Genomic DNA, 23,506 nt, shown 5'->3' on the forward strand with positions numbered 1-23,506 from the left:
ATCATGCTGGAAATATGTAGGAGAATACTCCTATTAGTTAAAAGCCTAGTCTCTTAATAATTAAGTTGCCATCATGTTAACTGAATTCCATCCTCTCCTACAACTGTCTCATTTGGCATCCCCCGACTTGCCCGTTCTGGCATTCGAGTCCCCATCGAAGGCCTCAAAGCCTGCAGAATTCCACATTTTTGTCCTATAAACTTGAGCACATCTCGGGCTCGGGTCCTTTGCTCATGTCGCGGTGTTTTCATGTGGCAGATGCTAGCAAACGGATACATCATAGCCATTGTCTTAGTCCACTCACGGCCCAGAGCTTGTTCGGAGTTCTGGTACATGGCTGTTGGAGGCGCTGTTTCAAGCAGCTTCTCGGCAATATCCTGGATCAACATCATCGACCTGTGGCGCCGTGATCGGAGTTCTTGTTCCGGCAGCGATTTTGAGAAATCATTGGCTTGAAGTGCGAGGTTGATGCAATACACCAGAAAGTTGTGTAGTTTCATCCGGCATACCGGCAGTTTGTACTGTATTCGTGCCCTAGGGAGGAGCTCTGGGTCCATCGCTAGTTTAGCACATGCAATGTAATCCTGTTCAATAGCATCCATCTCTAAAGCCAAAGAGGGTATTGCAGCTGCCGCAAAGTCGGGGTCGTCGCTAAATATGACCTCTAACATCCGAGGGTACAATTCGCCCACGCGTGCACTAAGAAACGCACCTACAAGGGCTACGTTATCGGACTTATTCAATTTCCATTTCTTTAGCCGATGAAGCCATGCCAGCAACGAAGACGAGCAGGGCTGTGATGTAGCGTTCTGATATATCTGAATAGACTCAACACAAAGCCAAAAAATCTGTCGCCCTCGGGCTGTCCTGAACTGATCGATCCCACGTGCTGTAATGAGCGATACAAGCCCCGTTTGCTGGATGCACCAGCTCGTGTTCTTGTCCGGCGGCCACTTTATAGTGCCCTGGAGAACCTCATACGTCCCCATCAGCCACACTGCTATGATAGTGGAGTCTTTGACAGCTACTTCAGGCTGTGCAAGAGCATTTCGAACCGAGGCAAGACACAGACCACGAAGGCGAATTTCTTCAGTTTTTGATGCCTGCAACATCTTGCGGTTGACTAGATATGCCCGGGCCAGCATCATTGTTGAAAGAGATAACGGGCTATCGTGCCGCACACTGTTCATCAAGGGCTCCAAGGCAGAAACCCATGGATAGCAATCAATCACAACCCGGTGTGAGTGGGAATGCCATGCCTGAGCAAGGCCCAAAAGACATTTAACTGACGTTGACTTAACAGCTTGAAATATCAGATCCTCAGAGTCAGAATATGATGACGATGAAAGGAACCCAGAAGAATCAGATGACAACAGAGAAGTGGAGGATGAAATCGTTGAAACCGCCGTACAAAGGGACTTTCCCTTTTCGCATACAGATCCTCCGGTTGTACTGGCTACACTGTGCACAGATTGTTCTGTAGTGTTCCTATCCTTCTGGCCCGACACCCCTTCCTTAGTCCTTCCTTCTGTAGCTGCCTTTGATGCCCCTCCCCGTCGTCTTCGGGCACCGCTAGCTGAGGTTTTGAGCTTGATTGTATTTGTGTTGCTATGGCGAAAGCGAAGATCTGTTTCGTCTCTATATCCAGGGCAGGCGAGATCATATTTGGAGCATCGGATACACCCTGGTCGCCCAAGATCACACTGATGAATAGCTTGATGGTTAGCAGGTTGAAGGTCGGGAAACGGCCAACTTGAAACAAATGAGCACGACCAGCTTGACGTCACTCAACACCAATTTACACGGTCCTTAGCCCCATGCTGTGAGTCTACTTGCTCTTATTAATCGAATACGTCACATGTGGTGACGTGTAGTCAAGGCGTACGAGAGCTAGTCACATTGCTTGGGGGTAACTGCCGCCTTTGATCTTGCCTTTTTTCTTTTTCATTGTTTGCTGTGTGACAATTCTAGAAGCTAGAGCCCGAGTTCATTAAACAAAACAGGCCAAGCAAATCGGCAGTTACTCGTTAAATTGGCAGACAGGAAAAGGAAGGAGAAAGGGAGAGTCCTAAATATTTACCTTTACTCTTCGTCGCCGGCACTCGTGGCACGCGAGACTAGGCTTTCCTGTATTAGGCATTCTGCCATTTACAAGAGCCGTCTTGATCCAAGCTAGGAGGGGGGGGATAGGGGGATGAGGGGAGACAGCAGGAAATGAGAAAGAGAAGGTCTGTTCTCCGGACTTGAAACCCCGCTAATTCTGAGTCCACAAATAGAATTTGAGACGTGATTTCATAGGTGCAACGCTTGAGCTCCCAACCAACAAACGAGACTGAAAGAAGAAGAAAGCCAAAGTGGCTTGGCTCTGTTTGCTATCTTTTTTCTCCCTTCCTTGGGGACAGAGAAATACGGGAGAAAGAATGAGAATCAACTGGAGAAGGAGAGCGACTATAGATCAGATGAAGAGCCCTCAATCAAGTGGATAGGGGAAAAGTAAACAAGAAAAAAGAGATAGAGAGTCAAGACAAAGCTCCGGAAAGAACTGTCTGTCCCTTGTACATTTACTTGTGATGGTTAAATGGTTATCCTTGTATCCAGCACATACATACAATGGGCAGCCTAATGAAACCTTTCTTGTTTTTTTTTTGGTTTGTGACCCATTTGTGTGCAGGTTTAGTTTTGAAGCGCCTAGAATCATGAGCCTATCATGGCTCTTTGTAATCCCACATGAGTAGTAAGTAGTAAGGAACGCCCCACACTTACAACCCACACACACACGAGCTGGAAGAGGATGTAATATTTAAGAGAAATCTTACCTACGAGAAAGAACCATATTAGAAGCAAGACACACACACATTAATAATGAGCGTGTCTATTACAAATCCCCAGCTACCCAATAAAACCATAGCCGATGCTGGCCACAGCTTTGGGTCTGGACCAAACCTCCGCCACTCCGTCAAGCAGAACCTCAGATGTCCAATGTTTTATCAAAACCGACGGATTGATAACGAATTTGAAACTCTAGTTGGCCTGGACACATACAGCCCGACAAAAGATAAAAAAAAAGCCTGCTACACAACCGATCACTCTTCTTGTCTAGGAATCATAGTTCTTCCCGGCTGTCGCATGGTGGCTGTCCCGTGGCGCATGCTCCGGGTACTGTCTATGGCTTAACCGTACAAAGTCGCAGCATGTCAACCAGGATGGAAATGGCTTTCAAAAGCATGATAGGTGGAGAACTGCGCTGGTCCACGTCTATGATGTATGACGCAGCGACTCTGTAGTGCCCTGTGTCAAGGAAGCGAAGGATCTTAGTGCAAATGCCATCATCTGTCCGCGGGTTGGTACGAGCGATATAGGTGGATTCGCGGACGTGTGTGCATTATAGGACAGCGGTGATGGAGGGGGTTTGAGATAAGGATGAGATGCAGAGTGCGGGATTTTGATTTAGTAAGGTTTCAATTCCAGACGATAGGTTGGATTTTAGCCATGTGTGGTTGGGTCTTAGGGTTCTATTTGGCTTACATAAAGCGTTTTGCTGACTCATCTTTTTTTTTGCGTCATAATATTTTGACAGCGACTTTAATGTTAATGATCCCAACCAACTCCAAAGCTTCCCTCGTTTAGTTTGAATTAACGCACATATCAGCTACAGCTCAAAACGACATCGAGGTTTCTGCATTTGCCTGGGCAGCTCTACTGCAACTGCTCCAGCTTGTTCTGCGAGCCGCATCAGCTCGCCTTTTTTTGTATATAGTCTAAATTTGTCGCAGTGCAGCATACAGACGCTTTGTCTCGCATCCACATCTCCAAGTGTTATCGCGTAAATTCGATACCAAAAAGGCCCTTCCTCCATTTCCCTCACCGCCGTGACTGTCTTGATTTCCACTCTCTTGCCATCCACTTATCCAACACTTCAGCAACATGGCCTCCCTTACCGACGACGACTATGACCACGGTCCACGTGACTCGCTCTCCTCAGCCTCAACTACTAGCCTTGTCTTTGACCATATTGACGACCAAAACAACCTCAAGGCCGCTCGGATGCAGTTCCAAACTTCCGGTCATCATCACGCCGAGAAATCCCCGTTTGTTGACAGCACGGATCTCGAAACGGCGCGCTTCCTGCCATCTTCCAACCATGATGATGGGGGTGAGCTTATGCTGCCATCTGTGCAGCGTGGTATGGACCGCAGCCTGCGCAAATACGGGATAGTTGGCTTTTGCATTTTGACCGCCTTGTGGGTGGTTACAATGCTCTCTTTCCTAAGCTCAGGCTCACCAAGCTCAACTTCCCCGCAGAGACATCTTGTGGGGAATCCTGTCACGCTAGACTCCGTACTCCAAGGCCAATGGCGCGCCAACTCACATGATATTAGTTGGATTTCCGGCCCTGATGGTGAGGATGGTCTCTTGATGGAACGTGATGCTAAGGGAAAGGACTTTCTAGTGGTTGAGGACGTACGTTCTATCGATTCACAAATCACGGGAAAGAACACTGGCTCGTCACGCACCTTGATTCAAAAGGCCAAGCTATCTTATAATGACACAGACATTACCCCGCAAGAGACCTACCCCAACACTGCTCTTACCAAGGTATTGATTGCAAGCAATGTTGAGAGGAACTGGCGTCGCTCGTTCTCGGCCGTGTACTGGATTCTTGATGTCGAGTCTCAGAGTGTCCAGCCGCTTATTCCTGGCGAGCCATCTCCCATGGTCCAGCTTGCTTCATGGAGCCCTACAGGCGACGCCATTGCCTTTACCCGGGACAATAATATCTACATCCGCTCCCTTGAGTCTGATGACAAGGAAGCTGTTACCCAGATCACCAAGGACGGAGGTAGGGAATACTTTTATGGTATCCCCGATTGGGTCTATGAGGAGGAGGTATTTGGTGGGAATAGCGCTACATGGTGGAGTGATGATGGCAAATTTATCGCCTTCTTACGTACTAATGAATCCGGCGTCCCCGAATACCCTATTGACTACTATGTGTCTCGCCCAAACGGCGATGCTGAGGATGGGGAGGAGGCATATCCAGATGTGCGTCAGATCAAATACCCTAAGGCTGGGGCCCACAACCCCGTAGTTGATCTGCTATTTTGTGAGTATCATCCACTTTTTTGAACAGCTTGGATTGGTTTCTAACACAGTATAACAGTCTCTGTCGAAAAGGGTGACGTCTTTTCCATAGAAATTGAGGGCGAGTTCGCAAATGACGACCGTCTAATCACAACCGTGCTCTGGGCAGGTGATAAGGTTCTCGTAAAAGAGACTAATCGGGTTAGCGATATCATGCGTGTTGTCTTGATTGATGTCGAGACTCGCACTGGAAAGGCTATTCAAACTATAAACGTCAAAGATATCGACGGTGGATGGTTTGAAATATCCACCAAAACCAAATTCATACCCGCTGACCCCAAAAACGGCCGTCCCCACGATGGATACATCGATTCTGTTATCTACGAAAACCGAGACCACCTGGCTTACTTTAGCCCAATGGATAACCCAGAGCCCATTATGTTGACCAAGGGAGACTGGGAAGTCGAGGATGCCCCCTCTGCTGTAGACTTGAAGAACAACTTAGTGTACTTTGTCTCGACCAAGGAGTCTTCTATCCAACGACACGTCTACTCTGTTAAGCTTGATGGCTCTGACCTAAAGCCTCTGACAAATGTGTCTACCGAGGGCTACTATGATGTTTCTTTTTCAGATGGCGCTGGCTTCGCTCTTCTTAGCTACCGTGGCCCTGATATTCCATGGCAAAAAATAATCTCTACTCCAGGAAACCCAAGCTCCTACTCTCGCATGATCGAGGAGAACGCGGATTTGGCTAAAGAGGTTTCGAAAACGGATCTTCCGACTCTGGTCTACGGCACTATCATGGTGGAAGGCGTCAACTTGAACTATGTCGAACGTCGCCCTGCTAATTTCAATCCTAGCAAAAAGTACCCCGTCCTGTTCCAGCAGTATTCAGGGCCAGGTTCCCAGTCTGTAAGCAAGCGTTTCTCCGTCGACTTTCAGTCGTATGTTGCTTCCTCTCTTGGCTACTTATGTGTCACTGTCGATGGTCGCGGTACTGGATTCATTGGCCGGAAGGCACGTGTTGTCGTTCGTGGCCAGTTGGGTGTTGTAGAATCCCATGACCAGATTGCCGCTGCTCAACATTGGTCATCTCTTCCCTACGTGGATGCCTCTCGTCTTGCTATATGGGGCTGGTCGTTTGGGGGGTTCAACACTCTCAAGACCCTCGAGGTAGATGCTGGAAAGACATTTAGCTACGGCATGGCTGTGGCACCAGTCACAGACTGGAGATACTACGACTCCATCTACACAGAGCGCTACATGCTTACGCCTCAAGAAAACCCCGATGGATACAAGCGCAGTGCTGTCACAAATGCCACTGCGCTGGGCGAGAGTGTGCGGTTCTTGGTCATGCACGGCACGGGGGATGATAACGTGCACATGCAGAATACCCTGACGCTCTTGGATAAGCTAGACATGTCAAGTGTAGAGAACTATGACCTCCATCTGTTTCCCGATAGCAACCATGGCATTTACTTCCACAATGCCAACCGCATCGTGTATGACAAGCTCAGTAACTGGCTAATCAATGCATTCAATGGCGAGTGGCTCAAAGTCAATGACCCCAGTCCGAAGCCGGAGAAGAAGAAGAGAGATGTCAAGCTGCGGGAAACAGGTACAAAGAGTGACTTTTAGGCGTTTGCGTATTGTGTGTTGTGTAATGCGTGTTTGCGTTTTATTGCTTTCTTCTTTCTCTTTTTCTCGGTTTAATTTGCTACAGATCCTACATTGTTTTCTCTGCACAGTTAATCAAGAAGTGTCGTGATGTAAGTCTATCTTCCGGTTATGCAACGTTTATCCATTGGGTTGCCAGCGGCTACAGTAGATTTGGAATGTTCCAAGGGTTAAGTGTCTGCGTATTAACCCTAGTACAGGGACAGGGCAAATTTTGTTTTTGTGCTTCTTGTTGCTCTGGCATCCAGTAAACAGGGCGAGCCTACAAAAGGCTATTATTCTAGTAAACAATAATAATACGAGGAAGACTGTATGAGAGTGGCTGTGTACAGCCATGTCTGCGGATTCTTATTGCAATTTAGGATTTAGCATGAGAGATGAAAGGTGAAAGGAGAGATGGCTAGTGTAACACTTTAAGGCAACATCACGTGTATTACCACGTGACCAAAAGCCATTTGACCAACCTTTGAGCCCCTTCGCACACTACATGCCACGTACCCGTATCAGATGTTTACCCGATGTTATTGCGATTAGGGTTTGAATAGACAGCTTCAAGAAGCTTGGCGAGCCGCGCTGTCCCGCTTCTTTCTCGGACAATTATGGAGCGATGCCCCTAGAAGGAATATGCACATAGCTTCAGTGGATAGTGGGTAGCTCGGAGCTGTAGAGGTGTTGCTACAGGGCAGCTATAGGGCCACGATGAGCTGGCCCTCTGTTGCTAGAGGCTATCATAAGCGCTATCAACTAGACCTCCCACTCGTCTTCGTCTCCTTTTGGCTCATTTTGGAATTTGTTATTATTATTGCTGTCTGTCTTGCCTTGTTCCTCCATTGCTATTATTCGGCTCCCTTGTGACTGCATAGCCGTCGTCTTGTCTTGTTCGTTCCCCCTTCCTCGTCTTTTTTCCGTCTCAGCCTCTCCTTCCCCTCTATCCATCTTCGTCTCCTTGTTTCTTGTGCTTCATTTTGGCCTTCTTCTTCAGTGCTGACATCACAAGGCTGTACTGTACTGTGCTCTTCCCTTTACTTTCTTTTTGCCTGCTGTTATCTGGCTTGGTGCCAATTTAGCGTTTAGCTCTCCCAATTGGTTCCCTGGCCGCCAAACAAATCCATACACCATCCTTTTTCCTGGGCGCTCATTCTTTAAACAACTCTGAACTCTACAACTAACTCTTCTATTACTCCCCCCCCCCCAAAAAAGCTGGCCCATTGAACAGCCACCTTTACCTTAACGACTCCATCAATTCTCATAATCAATTAATTGCCAGCGACCGACTGAAATCATCAGCCTCTTCTTGTTTTCTTTTTTTGCGTCCTGCCCTTATCCGCGATCTGGGCGTCTTTAACTAGCTCTTCCTGATCTCGCCACCTGTTCACCCCCCGGGAGCTAGCTCTCCACGGCATCTTCTCGCTTTCCATCTGCATCGCACCTACAAATCATCGTGACAACACTCGTCCACCATGTCGCCCTTGCCCATCCGGTTTACTGAGCTGGTGCAGCTTACGAGCTTGGGTGTTGACCCTGCTGCTGTCACTTTCAATGCTTGCGTAAGTAGCCCTAGGTGTCTGCTCGCTAGGAGCTTTCACGGCCAACAACACGTATGCCCTCCCCTTCAATTCGTAGCTAACGGCTTCACCCGGGACGCCCCGCTCCGATATTTAGACACTCGAATCCGATGCCTTCGTTTGTGTGCGAGAAAAGAAAAACGAGGCTGCCCAGCCGGAGGTCGTCATCGTCGATCTTAAGAACGGCAACAATGTCATCAGACGGCCGATCAAGGCAGACAGCGCCATCATGCACTGGTCAAAACAAGTAATCGCCTTGAAGGCCCAGTCCAGAACACTGCAAATTTTTGATCTGGCCAACAAGTCTAAGATCAAGTCTGCCACCATGAACGAAGATGTCCAGTATTGGAAGTGGATTACTGAAACCTCGCTTGGCTTGGTTACCGACACTTCCGTCTACCACTGGGATGTCTTCGATGCAAGCCAGGCCATGCCCGTGAAAATGTTTGAGCGCAATCCTAACCTCAGTGTAAGTTACCTGTTTGCATTGTATCTGTAGTGTGGTCGCTACTACAGTCATGTTCATGTCGTGCCTTGCTAACCCCAATCATCTTCTCTCCTTGCAACAGGGCTGCCAAATCATCAACTACCGCATCAACTCAGACGGAAAGTGGATGGTCGTTGTCGGAATTTCTCAACAAGGCGGCCGTGTCGTCGGTTCTCTTCAGCTGTATTCCAAAGACCGTGGAATCAGCCAGGCTATCGAGGGCCATGCTGCCACTTTTGGTACTATTCAGCGCGACGGCTGCAGCTCTGAAACTAAAGTCTTCGCTTTCGCTGTTCGCACTGCCGCTGGCGCCAAGATCCACATTGTTGAAATTGACCACGTCGAAGGCGATCCCGTGTTCCCCAAGAAGGCTGTTGACATGTACTTCCCCGAAGAGGCGACCAACGATTTCCCTGTCGCCATCCAGGTTTCACAAAAGTACGGCATCATCTACATGGTCACCAAGTACGGCTTCATCCACCTCTACGACCTAGAGACTGGCTCTTGTCTTTTCATGAACCGCATTTCTAGCGAGACCATCTTCACCACGTGCCCCGAGACCGAGGGCGGCGGCATTGTCGGCATCAACCGCAAGGGTCAGGTACTTTTTGTGACTGTTGACGAGACCAACATGGTTCCCTACTTGCTCCAAAATCCCGCCAACACTGAAATCGCCATCAAGCTTGCGTCACGTGGCGGTTTGGCTGGTGCTGACGACTTGTATGGCCGCCAGTTTGAGCAGCTTTTCAACAGTGGTAACTATATGGAGGCCGCCAAGATTGCTGCAAACTCGCCCCGGGGTTTCTTGCGCACCCCCCAGACCATTGAAAAATTCAAGCGTCTGCCTGCTGTCGCTGGTCAAATGTCCTACATCCTGCAGTACTTTGGACTTCTGCTTGACAAGGGCGCCCTCAACACCCATGAGACTCTCGAGCTCGCTCAGCCTGTCCTTGCTCAAAACCGCAAGGCCCTCCTTGAGAAATGGCTTGGAGAGGGCAAGTTGGACTGCTCCGAGCAGCTCGGTGATTTGGTGCGCCCCCACGACTTGAACCTTGCTCTAACGATCTATCTCAAGGCCAATGTCCCTTACAAGGTCGTTGCCGCCTTCGCTGAAACTGGCCAGTTCGACAAGATTATTCCCTACAGTTCCAAGGTCGGCTTTACCCCGGATTACATCCAGCTTCTGCAGCATATTGTCCGCGTGAATCCCGAAAAGGGAGCCGAGTTTGCCACCTCTCTGGCCAACAATGAGGGCGGATCACTGGTTGATCTGGACCGCGTTGTCGATATATTCCAGTCTCAAGGCATGATCCAACAGGGCACTGCTTTCCTGCTCGATGCTCTCAAGGATAACAGTCCTGAGCACGGTCATCTCCAGACCCGATTGCTGGAAATGAACTTGGTTCAGGCGCCTCAGGTTGCCGATGCGATTTTGGGTAATGACATGTTCACGCACTTCGACAAGGGTCGCATTGCTACTCTCTGCGAACAGGCCGGCCTGTTCCAGCGCGCGCTTGAGCTTTACGAGGATCCCGAGGCTGTTAAGCGTGTTGTTGTCGGCATTGCTGGTACTCCCAACTTCAACCTAGATTGGCTAACTACCTTCTTCGGCAAGCTCTCAGTTGAGCAGTCTTTGACATGCCTCGATGCCATGATGAAGCACAACATACGCCAGAACCTCCAGGCGGTCGTTCAGGTTGCCACAAAGTACTCAGATCTGCTCGGCCCTGTGCATCTGATCGATTTGTTTGAGAAGTATAAGACCGCTGAAGGTCTTTTCTACTACCTTGGAAGCATTGTGAACCTGTCAGAAGAGCCCGATGTCCACTTCAAGTACATCGAGGCTGCTACCAAGATGGGGCAGTTCAACGAGGTTGAGCGTATTTGCCGAGACAGCAACTACTACAACCCCGAAAAGGTCAAGAACTTCTTGAAGGAGGCCAAGCTCGCCGAGCAGCTTCCTCTTATCATTGTTTGCGACCGGTTTGGGTTTGTCCACGATCTGGTACTTTATCTCTATCAGAACCGCCAGTTCCAGGCTATTGAGGCCTATGTTCAGCGCGTTAATGCTGCTCGTACGCCTGAGGTCATTGGTGGCCTCCTCGATGTTGACTGTGACGAGGACATCATTAAGAAGCTCCTCTCTACTGTTAATGCTGCTTCTATCCCGATAGATCAGCTTGTCGAGGAGGTTGAGAAGCGCAACCGTCTCAAAATTCTCCTCCCATTCCTGGAAGCCACTCTTGCTGCTGGCAGTCAGCAGCAGGCTCTGTACAACGCTCTGGCCAAAATTTACATTGACTCCAACAATGACCCCGAGCGTTTCCTTAAGGAGAACAGCCAGTACGACTCTCTGGTTGTTGGAAAGTACTGTGAGAAGCGTGATCCCCAACTTGCCTATATTGCCTACTCGAAAGGCCAGAATGACCTGGAGTTGGTCAACATTACCAACGAAAACTCGATGTACCGAGCACAGGCCCGCTACCTTCTTGAGCGTGCTGACCGCGAACTGTGGAAGTTTGTCTTGAGCGAGAACAACGTGCATCGCCGGTTTGTTATTGACCAGGTCATTTCTACCGCGGTACCTGAATCGACCGACCCTGCTAAAGTTTCGGAGGCTGTTGCCGCTTTCCTAGAGTGCGATCTTCCTCTTGAGCTAATTGAGCTGCTGGAGAAGATTGTTCTGGAGCCTTCGCCTTTCAGTGATAACCAGAACCTACAGAACTTGCTCATGTTCACGGCTGCCAAGGCCGACAAGGCTCGTGTTATGGATTACATTCACAAGATTGATGGGTTTAGTGCTCCTGAGATTGCCACTGCCTGCATTGACGTCGGTCTCCACGAGGAAGCGTTCGAGATTTACAAGAAGACTGGAGACAAGCTTTCTGCTGTCGATGTTCTTGTTGACAACATTGTCAGCATTGACCGGGCTCAGAGCTTTGCTGAAGATGTTGATCTTCCCGAAGTCTGGAGCAAAGTTGCCAAGGCCCAGCTCGATGGCCTCCGCGTTAGCGATGGTATTGAGTCTTACATCAAGGCGGAAGACCCCAAGAACTACTCTGAGGTTATTGAAATTAGTGTTCACGCAGGCAAGGACGAGGATCTGATCAAATATCTTCGCATGGCGCGCAAGACTCTGCGCGAGACCGAGATTGACACTGCTCTTGCCTTCTGCTACGCTCGCCTAGACCAGCTGAGTGATCTCGAGGACTTCCTTCGTGGAACCAACGTGGCCAACATTGAGGAGTCTGGTGACAAGGCTTACGCGGAGGGTCTTTATGAGGCTGCCAAGATCTTCTTCACAAGCATATCGAACTGGGCTAAGCTCGCTACAACCCTTGTGTACTTGGATGACTACCAGGCTGCTGTTGAGTCTGCACGCAAGGCCAACAACATTAAGGTGTGGAAGGAGGTCCACGGCGCCTGCGTTAACAAGCAGGAGTTCCGCCTGGCCCAAATTTGCGGTCTTAACCTCATCATCGATGCTGAGGAGTTGCAGAGTCTGGTCAAACAGTACGAGCGTAACGGCAACTTTGACGAGCTCATTAGCCTTTTGGAGCAGGGGTTGGGCTTAGAGCGTGCTCACATGGGCATGTTTACTGAGTTGGGTATTGCCCTATCTAAGTACCGTCCTGAGAAGTTGATGGAGCATCTCAACCTGTTCTGGTCTCGCCTCAACATGCCTAAGATGATCAAGGCCTGTGAGGAAGCCAACCTCTGGCCCGAGCTAGTCTTCTGCTACCAGCATTACGATGAGTTTGATAACGCCGCTCTGGCCATCATTGAGCGTGCGGAGAACTCATGGGAGCATCATCACTTTAAAGAGATCGTGGTCAAGGTTGCTAATCTGGAAATCTACTACCGCGCTATCAAGTTCTACATGGAACAACACCCCTCGCTGCTTACCGACTTGCTGCAGATCTTGACGCCCCGTGTTGATGTGAACCGTGTGGTAAAGCTCTTCCAGAAGAACGACGATCTTCCTCTGATTAAGCCGTTCCTGCTCAATGTACAAAGCCAGAACAAGCGTATTGTCAACGATGCCATCAACGACTTGCTGATTGAAGAAGAGGACTACAAGACACTACGCGACTCTGTCGAGAATTATGACAACTATGATGCCGTGGATCTGGCGGGCAGACTGGAGAAGCACGATCTGATCTTCTTCCGACAAATCGCGGCATCCATCTACCGTAAGAACAAGCGCTGGGAGAAGTCGATTGCCCTATCCAAGCAAGACAAGCTGTTCAAGGATGCTATTGAGACGGCTGCAATTTCGGGTAAGACGGAGATTGTGCAAGATCTGATTCGCTACTTTGTCGATATTGGCTCTCGTGAGTGCTATGTTGGTATGCTGTATGCATGCTACGACCTGCTGCGGCCCGACTTTGTGCTGGAGCTTTCATGGCGCAATGGTCTCAACGACTTCACTATGCCGTACATGATTAACATGCTGGCTCAGCAGACTAAGGAGCTGGCTGCTATCAAGGCGGACAATGAGGCACGTAAGGCTAAGGAAGCCGAGAACAATACGGAGGAGGCTACTGGCCCCATTCTAGGGATGAACCGACTGATGATCACAGCCGGCCCGAGCGGTGCGATGCCTGCCAACGGATTTGCGCCGCAGCCAACCGGGTTTGGAAACTTTTAAGAAGATGACGGAAGAGGGATGGCGGCGGTTTTTGTAATCACGGTCTGTAAATTTTCTGTTTCTGTTTATGTCTGCTTTTAAGTGCGTTCGAGTTTCGAGTGTGGGCGTTGGTTAAATGACTTAAATTCTTGTTTTTTGACACTATGTTATATCTTTGTTATTAGTAAGGGGAAGCGTGAGAGCAACTGACTGATGATGATGACATGACATGCGAGTAGCAACAGGCCACTTTATGGGGTGCTAGTATTTGTATAGGGGGGCTTGTGCGCTAGTTAGGCAGATAGTGGCCTGAAAAGACGGATTCTTTTGGAACTCCCCAGGGCTGCTTAGGGCTACTCAGGGTCTCTGAATTTAGGTTCCTTTCGGCTGGTCTGGGCGAAGGAGGTCTTAGAGCCGTTGCGAGGGAAATATTTGGCCTTTATTGCTTCTAGTTTTCTACCTCTTATTTCTCATTTCCCTCTTTTTCTGCTGTTGGTCCATAGCTTGTTCTTATTTTCTTTTCAGGAGGCGACGTCGTTCTACTTATCGTTGCATCACTCAGGGCTGGATTCCCATTCTTCCGTTCATTCGCTCAGTCGCTTATTCGTTCTCTTCTCTCACTTGCATAGCAGAGTTTATCTTGTCTACACACAGCTCTACCAACATCGCCCCTTTCCGCGAACCCCATTTTCCATCGCGCTTTAACCCGGCCTAGCTGTCAACTACGCTCGACCATGATGGCGCGCAAAACCCCGATACTGCTGGCAGTGGCTGCATTGCTCAGCATCATGTACTTCTTCTCAGGCCCAGGCAGTGGTCTTAGTGCCGCTGACTACGCCATGCCTAAGTTTGATCTGTCGCAAATTGGCGACAATATTCTGAAGGGAGGCTCAATTGCGCCTAAGCTGGGTAATGCAACGGCAAAGTAAGTACACAAGTGAAGATGATGAAACTGGATTGCAGTAGCTCTTGTGTCTCTAGCATTGCTGGGGTTGATTGCCTGCTCGCTCTTCCCCTTTTCCCGTAGTCTCCTATCCATCCCCTTGACCTAAACTAACACTGGCGTTTCCTTATAGGGCCGAGCTTGGACGTGCCTCGTGGAAGGTCCTCCACACCATGATGGCCCGCTTCCCCGAGAAGCCCACCGAAGACGAAAGCACAGCGCTGCTTACCTATATCACCCTTTTCTCGCGCCTGTACCCGTGCGGCGAGTGCGCCGCTCACTTCCGTAAGCTGCTGGCAAAGTACCCGCCGCAGGTTACCAGCCGCAACGCTGCAGTTGGCTGGGCCTGCTTTGCGCACAACGTTGTCAATGAGCGGCTAAAGAAGCCGATTTTCGACTGCGCCAATATCGGCGATGCGTACGATTGTGGGTGTGCCGACTCCGACAAGGCTATGAGGGAGGGCCACGACACGAGACTAGAGCTAGAGTAGGCGGTAGACGGTGGTTGAGCCAGGGTTTTACGTAGGGCTCATTGTGCTTGCGGAGTTGAGAAAGAAACTGGAGCTTTAACCACCTTTGGGTTTGGGTACAGCTTTGCAAGAAAGTTGCTCCTCGACTCCCCCTGTCTCAACTGAGCAACGTCTATTTGGCGCTGAATCTTATCCATGATGAATTTTTGCTGCACATAGTTTGCTCGATAATCTAATAACTCCTTATCAAGAAAAGTACATATAGGAAGAACATGAAAAAAAAAAGACCCCTGTTGCTCGTAAAATCACTTAGCAGTTTGATCTTAGTACATCTTTGACGTCTGTTTTTGAATGGATCACAGCCTTGTCACGTGACTACCACATTGTTGTGCACTGCATTAGCAACAACTAAGCTTCCTCCCCACTATGTACTAAGTACTATGTACCTTGCTACCTTATAGCTAACGCGTTTCTAAGCTGCCTACCTGCATCATCAACGGCTTTATCTACGAGGAATACACCTACCTGCCTTCATTCTAGCACTTTCTCAAGACTACTTTTCGACGATCAATTTTTGTCCAGCTTCTGTATCTATCGGCTATCCTATAAACCTGGCCAATATCTAATCAATCAACTGCTAACCCAAGCTTCTTTTACCTCCGACTCCCTCCAGTCTTGGGCCCTTATTTGTTGCTATTCTTTTCATAGCACAACACCAGCAAAGATGGAGTTTGGCAATTCTGGCGTCATTAATGAAGGTGCGATACAGGCGACGGAAACACACTATGCACAGCTTCACTTGCCCCTCTCCTGTCTTCCTTTCTTCCTATCCCGCCCCTGACAAGGCTGGAGAGACGGGGCGCAATCTGGACGATTCAAGTGCAATGTACTAACTGCGATGCGCATTTATAGACGGTATCCATGTGGATATGGACCGGTTAAAGAAGGGAGAGGTTAAGTGAGTTTTGGTGGTCTGACTTATGCCTGGAGGCTCGAAAGAATGCATTGCTAACTGTCAATTTACAGCCTGGGTACTTCAATGTGAGCAGCTCTGCCGCCGGCAATGGGCTTCCAATACGCCCCCCCCTCCCCCCGCCGATTTGGGCTCTCGTTACATACGGAATTGGTGCGGCTGATTTCTAACCAAAGTATTATTCTAGCATGGCCATTACCTTCAAGGACGGTGTTATCCTCGGTATGTTCGTCCCATTTCTAGCCATGCGCAAGATCTATCTATTATTAGACTAATACATACTCACATATCTCTCTTCCTTATCTATAGGTGCCGACTCCCGCACGACTACCGGTGCTTATATTGCCAATCGAGTAACCGACAAGCTGACCCGCGTCCACGACACGATCTGGTGCTGCCGCTCTGGCTCAGCAGCTGACACCCAAGCCGTGGCTGATATTGTGCAGTACCATCTCGGGCTGTACTCGGCCATGCATGGCAAGCCCCGACGACGCAGACGGCAGCAGCACTCTTCCAGGAAATTTGCTACGACAACAAGGACCGACTGAGGTGAGTCGAGTTGGATTGGGTTGAGACATGGGTCGGAAACATCAGGAGCAAGCGCTCTATGGTGTCCTTTTGGAGTGGGAAGTGTTGACACCGTGCTCTTGTTGATCTAAAAACTGACCAGTTCCTCTCCTTTAACAGTGCCGGTCTCATTATCGCCGGCTGGGACGAGCAGCACGGTGGCCAGGTCTACTCGATCCCTCTCGGCGGTTCGCTACACAAGCAGAGCTACGCCATTGGAGGGTCTGGATCGACTTACATTTACGGCTACACCGATGCGCATTGGAAAGAGGGCATGGAAGAGGCAGAGGCTGTCGAGTTTGTCAAGAGCTCGCTGCGTGAAGCTATAAAATGGGATGGCAGCTCAGGTGGTGTGATTCGGATGGTGGTACTGACACGCAAGGGTGCAGATAGACACCTGTACCTGCCGGATACCGACTACAAGGTCCGGCACATGTAGATTATGGAGGTGGTGTAGAGGGGTAGTGGGGATGAGAGGTGGGGGAGAGATAAGTAAAGACGGATGGCATTCCACAGAAGACGCTGACTGACCTCGATGGGGCGCCTTAAACGGGACGCTCACCTCGCCTCGCTATCCAAGCAAATGTGTAGCTAATGAATGACATTGACATGACGCAAAGCGCCCGAAGAGAGGGCCAAGTCTAGGAGTTTAAGTTCATCGCAGTGTTTCCTAAGCACATGACCAAAGTCGGGGGACCCGAGCGTATCGGGATAGGGGACACTAAGAACGCGGATGCACTATCCCGATGAGGGAGAGGCCGAGGAAGCGTGGCAAAGTCTGTATGCTACTAAACAAGTGGGGGTTCCGTGAGGCTTAACTTGCGACTAGGGTTGCTAACTAGCTCTATTGTTATGGTAGCACTAGTGCTAGCCACTATAGCGTGGTAGGCTGCCACTTGGGTGTTTCATTGTATCATAGTACTTGCTAACCTGCACCTCGATAGTACTGTTGTACCCACCCAGTTAAGGCCTGTTACTTTGGGTCTTCTAAAGCTATGTGTTTTGTCTTCTTGAAGCGAATCTCACTGCAAAAGCTAGCTGCGTTTTTTTGACCCGCTCACTGTCACTGTTCACGATGACCCCCCCCCCCCCCCCGGTCCTGCTTGTGGGTTCGTTCTGAAGCTCGTGTGCAAAGCTGCAACGCGTATTGGCCAGTGGAGGGATAATGGCATTGTTTGAGGATTTCAATTATGGGTGGCTGATTTGCCAAGGTGGACGAGATCTCTGGGCGCTTGATGGCTGAGGCGTTTTGTCGAATTTATCAATTCACATTTTTATTTCCTTTCTTCCCACGAGAGCTGTTCTGGGAAGAGTGGGACGATGGGACAGAGAGGGGAAGCACAAGAGTGGTTACTGTGTATGGAATGGCGAGCGGAACGGACAGAGCCAATAGCTGATCATGCACAGGTTCCTAGAAGCTTCTGTTAGACGTACACACACGTACTATGCTACTGTTTCCTGACTGGAGGGCCCTGGGCTAGGGGCTCGATCTGATAGGGCTATGGCTATGGTTGTACTTGCACTGCACTGTCCTATGGTAGAATCGAGTTTCTTTAAGGCTGTGTAGGTAAATCATATGATGAGATCAATGGCTTTTGCTTTGACAGCTTGGCTACTTGTGTCTTTTGCTATGGAAAACATGGTGGGGAGGGGAGGGGAGGGGTAGGATAAGGTTTGAGGGTGGCGGCCTACTAATTTGCCGATGGTATACCACCACAGAGCAAGCAAGGTTATAAGTTGCAGGGAGATTTGGGTTAGCCGACCAATAGCATATCATTGGCAGCTTGCTTCCGTCTCTCGGCCAAGGTCGGTTGTTTCATATCACGGTGAGCTGCTTCTCAAATATGCCTCTTTCCTATTCGTCCCTTTTCTTTCCCTTATCCCCCATTGTGACCCCCCGCTATTTCCCTCCTTTTGAGCCACTTGCCCCCCCCCCCCCCCACCCCGCCTGACTGAGGGGGGGCTCTCTTCTTTCCTTTTAAAGGCTGCCTCGAGGAAGGCCCTCGATCCTAATCCTACGTTGTAGAAACATGGACCGGGCTGGAATGTTACTGCAAGATGCAGATGAAGAAAAGAAGAAAAGGACGAGCGGAATAATGATAGCCAACTCAACCCAAGGGGGGGGGGGGGTTAGGCTTTGATTTGGCTAAAAGCTGCAGTTGCTGGCGTTTCACCTTGGCAGTCCTACAGAAAACTTCGTAAAGCGCCTCTCTTGTCTTGCTGCTTTCATCTGATTCAGAGGAAGCAAAAAGGCGGAGGCGAAGACGAAGGCAGAGGCACAGGCAAAAGAAGCCAAGAGAAAAGGTAAATGTTTGATGCTGGGTAAGACATTTTTCCTTCTTTGGTCGACTTGACAATCAATAAAGTGCGCCGTGCGTGGTGGTCAGTGTCAGTGGGAGCATGTGGAATGATTACATATTTTATGTATATTTTACTAGCCAGTAGCAGTCAGTTGTATAATCGCTGGGCCTAATTTGCCAGCCTTTAACTGCCCCCGTGTCTGTCTTTTTGCTCACATTTCTTTTCTTTTATAGTTGCAATTGCTGACCGTAAAGCTCGGTGGGTTGAGACCTAGGTTCGGGATGGGTGGAACTCCGAGTCCAGGCGACTGGTCGAAGGTCAAGACAAGGAAAAGAGCAGGCAGAGGGATATCACTTGCTGGATACTAGCTAGAAAGCAGTAGTTAGCTGCTAAGCAGCTGCAGGCGTGGGTGCAAGTGAAAATGAGATCATGACCATGGCCGTAGTCGTAGTCGTAGTCGCAGTCGCAGTCGCAGTCGCAGTCGCAGTCGTAGCTGCAATTGCAATGACGCAAGAGGGCGGGAAAGAGGGGAGGGAGCCAGAAAATGAGACAGTGATCGTGACCCTTTGGGAAGAAGAGGAACAAGACTAGCAAGCTAGCCTGTCTATAGGCGGTCGACTAAGTCTCTCCTGCCGTGGGTCTTGCCTAGCTTTTGCCTTACTCCTCAGGAGCTTGAACAGCGTGCAAAGACAACAGAGCAGACAGACGAGAAACAAGTCCAAAAGAACCTCATGTCAGCGCCAGTGCCAGCGCCAGCGCCAATGCTAGAAACAAGAACAGCAAGCCTAAATAAGTCCATGTCTCAGGCCCCGGACCCTGCGTTCTCGGGCTTTATCTTTGTTGTCTCCGTTTCCCCTGTCCTATCTTGTTGCGTGTTTGGCCTGGTCTGCGTTCCTTCCTTCGCCCTCCCTTGGCTAGATTGGCCGAACCCCACTAATCCCGAGCTTCTCTTGCTATTGTTGCATTACTATCGCTTGGATGGGTTGCTTTCGGCGTGGGCTGGTTGGCTGGCTGCCCCGCGATGGTGGTAGATGTGCTGCGCGAAGGAAAGACTAGGAGTTGACTTGCAAGACTGCTGGGTAAAATCCCGCGAGATGGGGTCTAGCAGCGGGAGGCTGCTGGCTTGGCCCCAGGCTGCTTGGCCCTAGGCTGCTTGGTGGACGGACTGGCGTATATCTTGGCTTCTGGCCATCTAGTCGTTGTCGTCGTCGTATGGTAGGTATGGCTGGGGCTGTGGCTGGGGTTGGGAGGGGGTTGTTGCTTCTTCTTCTTCTCCTTCTTTTTCCTATCTCTATCAAGCTAGTTCCTGCCGCCTGCTACTTTCTGCCTCTGCCTGCCTCTTGCCTTGATTTGCAGTTGCCATAACCCCTTCCTTCGAGCCTTCCTTCCTCCTGTTGTTTCTCTCCAGCTCAATTTTTCGGTCTGGACTTTTCTGGTGGTGTTTGGGGCTGCTTGATGGGGCTCTGGCTTTTCCTCCTTTTTATTCCTTTTATTTTTCTTTTATTTTTGCGTGTACCCAAGTACATACAGTACAGCAAATGCGAGTGTAGTACCTGCCGACGCTTTCCATCAGGTTGCGCCTTCCTTCCTGTTTTATTTTCGTTATCGTGCACTACCACCTTCCATTCCCCAGTTCTTTATCTTTCCGCTTTTCTCTTCTCCTTTACATCGTTTTGGGCCTCTTCTTTCTTTTTCTTTCTTTCTTTCTTCTTCTTCTTCTTTCTGCTGCCAGCGTTCATTTATCTCTAAACGCAAGTTTATTTTCTTCCTTCCCATCGGGCTTCTTCGACTCCGTCATTTTTCTCCAAACAGCATTTTTGCTTATTTTTTTTTTTCCTTTTTTACTGCTCATCCCATCCCCATCCTATCTCGTTATCGCAACCCAACTTGGCGACTGCCTTCTTTTTTGGCACCCCTTGTCTTGTACATATCTATTGTACACATGTACCTGTATAGCACATGTACTTTGTACTCGAAGCAATAAATACCAACACCCCTCCCCTACATAAATTGAGTCGCCATTTTCGCAGCTCCACTTTACGTTATCACGAACTAGCAACCAACGCCGCATCAGAACAGCTATTGCCGTCAATCTCCAAGTATCGCGCATTCCTCAACCATTAGCTGTTTATTGCCACCATCCAGAACATCATCACTTATCACCGCCTCTACTAATTATTGTCACCGCCCTCTTTGCTCGACCTCTCGTCTAGCCGGCTTTTAACACCCAAGCTTGCCCTTTATTTCTGTTGCCTGCCAAAGTTAGCACTATCTGCCAATATTGATGCTATGGATATCTTGATTGGCAACCACAACCACAACCCGCTCAGCATCAGCTCTGGCTCAACATCATTGGTCCCTCCGCATGCCATGATAGCTCATACACACGCACACACGCACGCACACTCACATTCGCATAACCACTCTCACTCTCACGTACACACGCATAATCACGCCATCCCTCAACCTCACAACCACCCGCACGCCACTGTGCCGTCACACTCTAGCCGAAAGCCATCTCCCACTTGCCGTGGGGGCCCCTCTATTGCTTCTCAGAGTAGCAGTACGGCCACTCTCACGACTGCCACCTTGTCCGCCTCCACGACCGCTCCTAGGACTTCCAGTCGTTCTCCATCAACAGCAACCCCAGTGGCCATTCTGCCTTCCACATCTTCAGCCACGCGACTTGTTTCTAGCCCTTCGACCCATCGACAAAGCGAAACGCCTGATAGCCCTAGCTCACCTTCCGCAGCATCTTCCGATTCTCCCTCGGCATCAATAGCATCCTCTTCATCGGTGTCTGCATCAGTATCAACGTCTAACGTTGGGTCGGCTACAACTCAGGCTACTGACCCCGCTATTTCACGTGGATCGTCATTGCGCAGTCCTAGTCCCTCACAAGCTGCTTCGTCTTCCTCTACGCGGCGTCAGGGATACGAAGAAGGGGGGGAGGAGGCCTCGATTACGTCGTTGTCTTCCCAAAAAACCGCCACTGTCAGTGCAAAGAATGATAACAAAGCGTCCTGTATGGCTTCCGCTTCCACTGCTGATGGAGCAGTAGCTCGCTCTCAGTCTTTGGACCAGTCCCTCATCCATCGCTCCTGCTCACAATATGAGTCTGAGTCTGAGGCCGACATTGAGTCTGAATCTGAGTCGCAGTCTGAGTCTGAAGTTGAATCGGGGTCTGGGTCTGAGTCTAGGTCTCAGCCTCGGCAAGCACCAAAATTCCACCATAATCCGTCATCATCTCTTCTATTGGATGGATCTTCGGCTTCGGATCCTATACCCATACCCCTTGCCCCCATCCCTAAGCCTCACAACCACGTGGTCAAGATTCGTGATCTTTCTCATGTTCGTGGCTTGGTTCGGGCTGAGTTATTGACGGGAACGCCGTCAGAAGAAACGGAGAATGTGCGCTACGACATTAGTGCCATGCCTGTCGAGGATGTCATTGAAATGGTGGCTGCTCTCTTGACAAAAATCACCTCGACTAACGATCAAAATCATCATGAGCCAACACAACGCGGCGTGAGCTATTCTGATAGCCCTTCTTGTTTAAGCTCTGTCACCACCTCGGTTCTCGCCTTTCATGGCAAAAACATTCCAGCCATTACCATCTTGAGTTATTTGTCTCGAGTGCACCGCTATTGCCCTACAACCTACGAAGTATTTTTAAGTTTGTTAGTTTACTTTGAACGCATGACTGAGTGTGTCAACAATCAAGCAGTCAGAAGCGAGAAAGAGAGGCGATTCACTACAAATCCCGCTAAAGAGTGTAGCCCAGCTGAGCTCAAGCCGCCATCTACTGCAGCCGGGCCTCCCCATCAAGAAAATACTGGCTTTAATAGCAGTAGCTGCTCCGACCCGACTGACGACCAGGAAAAATGCGATGCTGTCTCTGCTGCAAGGAACCCTAGCGATGACGGAGACGATGCCGCCTGTAGCGTCAAGAGTTCTAGCGATTCGGCATCCGTGGGCACTAAGCTCTCCGCGAGCACCCTTTCGGGGAGTCCTGCAGCAGCAGCGTCGTCGACATATTTTGTCGTGGACAGCTACAATATTCATCGCCTAATTATTGCTGGTGTCACTTGTGCCAGCAAATTCTTTTCTGACGTGTTCTACACTAATTCGCGCTATGCAAAAGTCGGTGGACTGCCGTTAGCGGAGCTGAACCACCTCGAGCTTCAATTCTTGCTACTTAATGACTTCCGCCTGTTCATCCCTGCTGAGAATCTTGAGGCATATGCAACCATGCTAGTGGAATTCTATGCACGTGAAGTTGTGTCGCAGCTTGCGCATATAGATGGCGAGTAAATGGGCGAATGGAAAAGGGGGGATTTTATGGGCTATTGGCCTCTGAGCGTGATTGATACCCAAAGCTGCGTTCGATAGTGTGCGAACAAGGCTATGTCATGCGTGCCATTCGAAAGAATTAAGACTCGAGACCTACCTTGTCTGATGAACTGGATCCCTCCCCCCTCGCCTCCCTTTTCTTGAATAACCCTGAGACGCTAAGAAAGCAATACATTACACAGCACACACACACACTCCTGACTTTATCATCCGACTTTTCCGAGGCAAGCCCGAGGCAGGTCACTTTTTAATCTACTTCTTTCTCCCAAAGCTAAAATTATGTTCCCCTATGCGCAAAGCTCTGCTATGTACTGTGACTTTTTATCATAACTGCAGCTTTCCTAGTGTCATTGATGTGACCACAATAGTATTGTAGTAATTTTGCGCTATGCTCATCGCCGTGGCGTTTGGTGCAGGGTCCTGTGCAGCCTCAGAGAGTTGTTTATACCTACCTACCT

At 49.6% G+C, this 23,506-nt stretch overlaps 6 protein-coding genes across 6 annotated transcripts; 5 read left to right on the plus strand and 1 right to left on the minus strand.

Moving 5' to 3' along the window:
• Positions 1-71: 71 nt before the first annotated feature.
• Positions 72-1,148, minus strand: HOO65_070596 (uncharacterized protein; the record flags this gene model as incomplete). Its single annotated transcript, XM_071001379.1, has 1 exon — positions 72-1,148. The coding sequence occupies one exon, from the start codon at positions 1,146-1,148 to the stop codon at positions 72-74; it is 1,077 nt and encodes a 358-aa protein (XP_070857314.1).
• Positions 1,149-3,924: 2,776 nt separating this feature from the next.
• HOO65_070597 (putative dipeptidyl-aminopeptidase B) lies at positions 3,925-6,720 on the plus strand (the record flags this gene model as incomplete). Its single annotated transcript, XM_071004885.1, has 2 exons — positions 3,925-5,104; positions 5,162-6,720. The coding sequence occupies 2 exons, from the start codon at positions 3,925-3,927 to the stop codon at positions 6,718-6,720; spliced, it is 2,739 nt and encodes a 912-aa protein (XP_070857315.1).
• A 1,499-nt stretch (positions 6,721-8,219) lies between these two features.
• Positions 8,220-13,462, plus strand: HOO65_070598 (putative clathrin heavy chain; the record flags this gene model as incomplete). Its single annotated transcript, XM_071004779.1, has 3 exons — positions 8,220-8,306; positions 8,422-8,793; positions 8,894-13,462. The coding sequence occupies 3 exons, from the start codon at positions 8,220-8,222 to the stop codon at positions 13,460-13,462; spliced, it is 5,028 nt and encodes a 1,675-aa protein (XP_070857316.1).
• Positions 13,463-14,175: 713 nt separating this feature from the next.
• On the plus strand, positions 14,176-14,875 carry HOO65_070599 (FAD-linked sulfhydryl oxidase ERV2; the record flags this gene model as incomplete). Its single annotated transcript, XM_071005170.1, has 2 exons — positions 14,176-14,366; positions 14,518-14,875. The coding sequence occupies 2 exons, from the start codon at positions 14,176-14,178 to the stop codon at positions 14,873-14,875; spliced, it is 549 nt and encodes a 182-aa protein (XP_070857317.1).
• Positions 14,876-15,578: 703 nt separating this feature from the next.
• Positions 15,579-16,833, plus strand: HOO65_070600 (Proteasome subunit beta type-1; the record flags this gene model as incomplete). The annotated part of the gene is made up of 7 exons (XM_071005063.1): positions 15,579-15,612; positions 15,767-15,812; positions 15,881-15,895; positions 16,015-16,049; positions 16,137-16,218; positions 16,274-16,376; positions 16,498-16,833. The coding sequence occupies 7 exons, from the start codon at positions 15,579-15,581 to the stop codon at positions 16,831-16,833; spliced, it is 651 nt and encodes a 216-aa protein (XP_070857318.1).
• A 4,151-nt stretch (positions 16,834-20,984) lies between these two features.
• HOO65_070601 (cyclin-dependent protein kinase complex component) lies at positions 20,985-23,009 on the plus strand (the record flags this gene model as incomplete). Its single annotated transcript, XM_071001380.1, has 1 exon — positions 20,985-23,009. The coding sequence occupies one exon, from the start codon at positions 20,985-20,987 to the stop codon at positions 23,007-23,009; it is 2,025 nt and encodes a 674-aa protein (XP_070857319.1).
• Positions 23,010-23,506: the final 497 nt, after the last annotated feature.

This window comes from Ceratocystis lukuohia (genome assembly GCF_044167205.1).
Source record: "Ceratocystis lukuohia strain C4212 chromosome Unknown Supercontig7_pilon, whole genome shotgun sequence".
Taxonomy (NCBI): Eukaryota; Fungi; Ascomycota; class Sordariomycetes; order Microascales; family Ceratocystidaceae; genus Ceratocystis; species Ceratocystis lukuohia.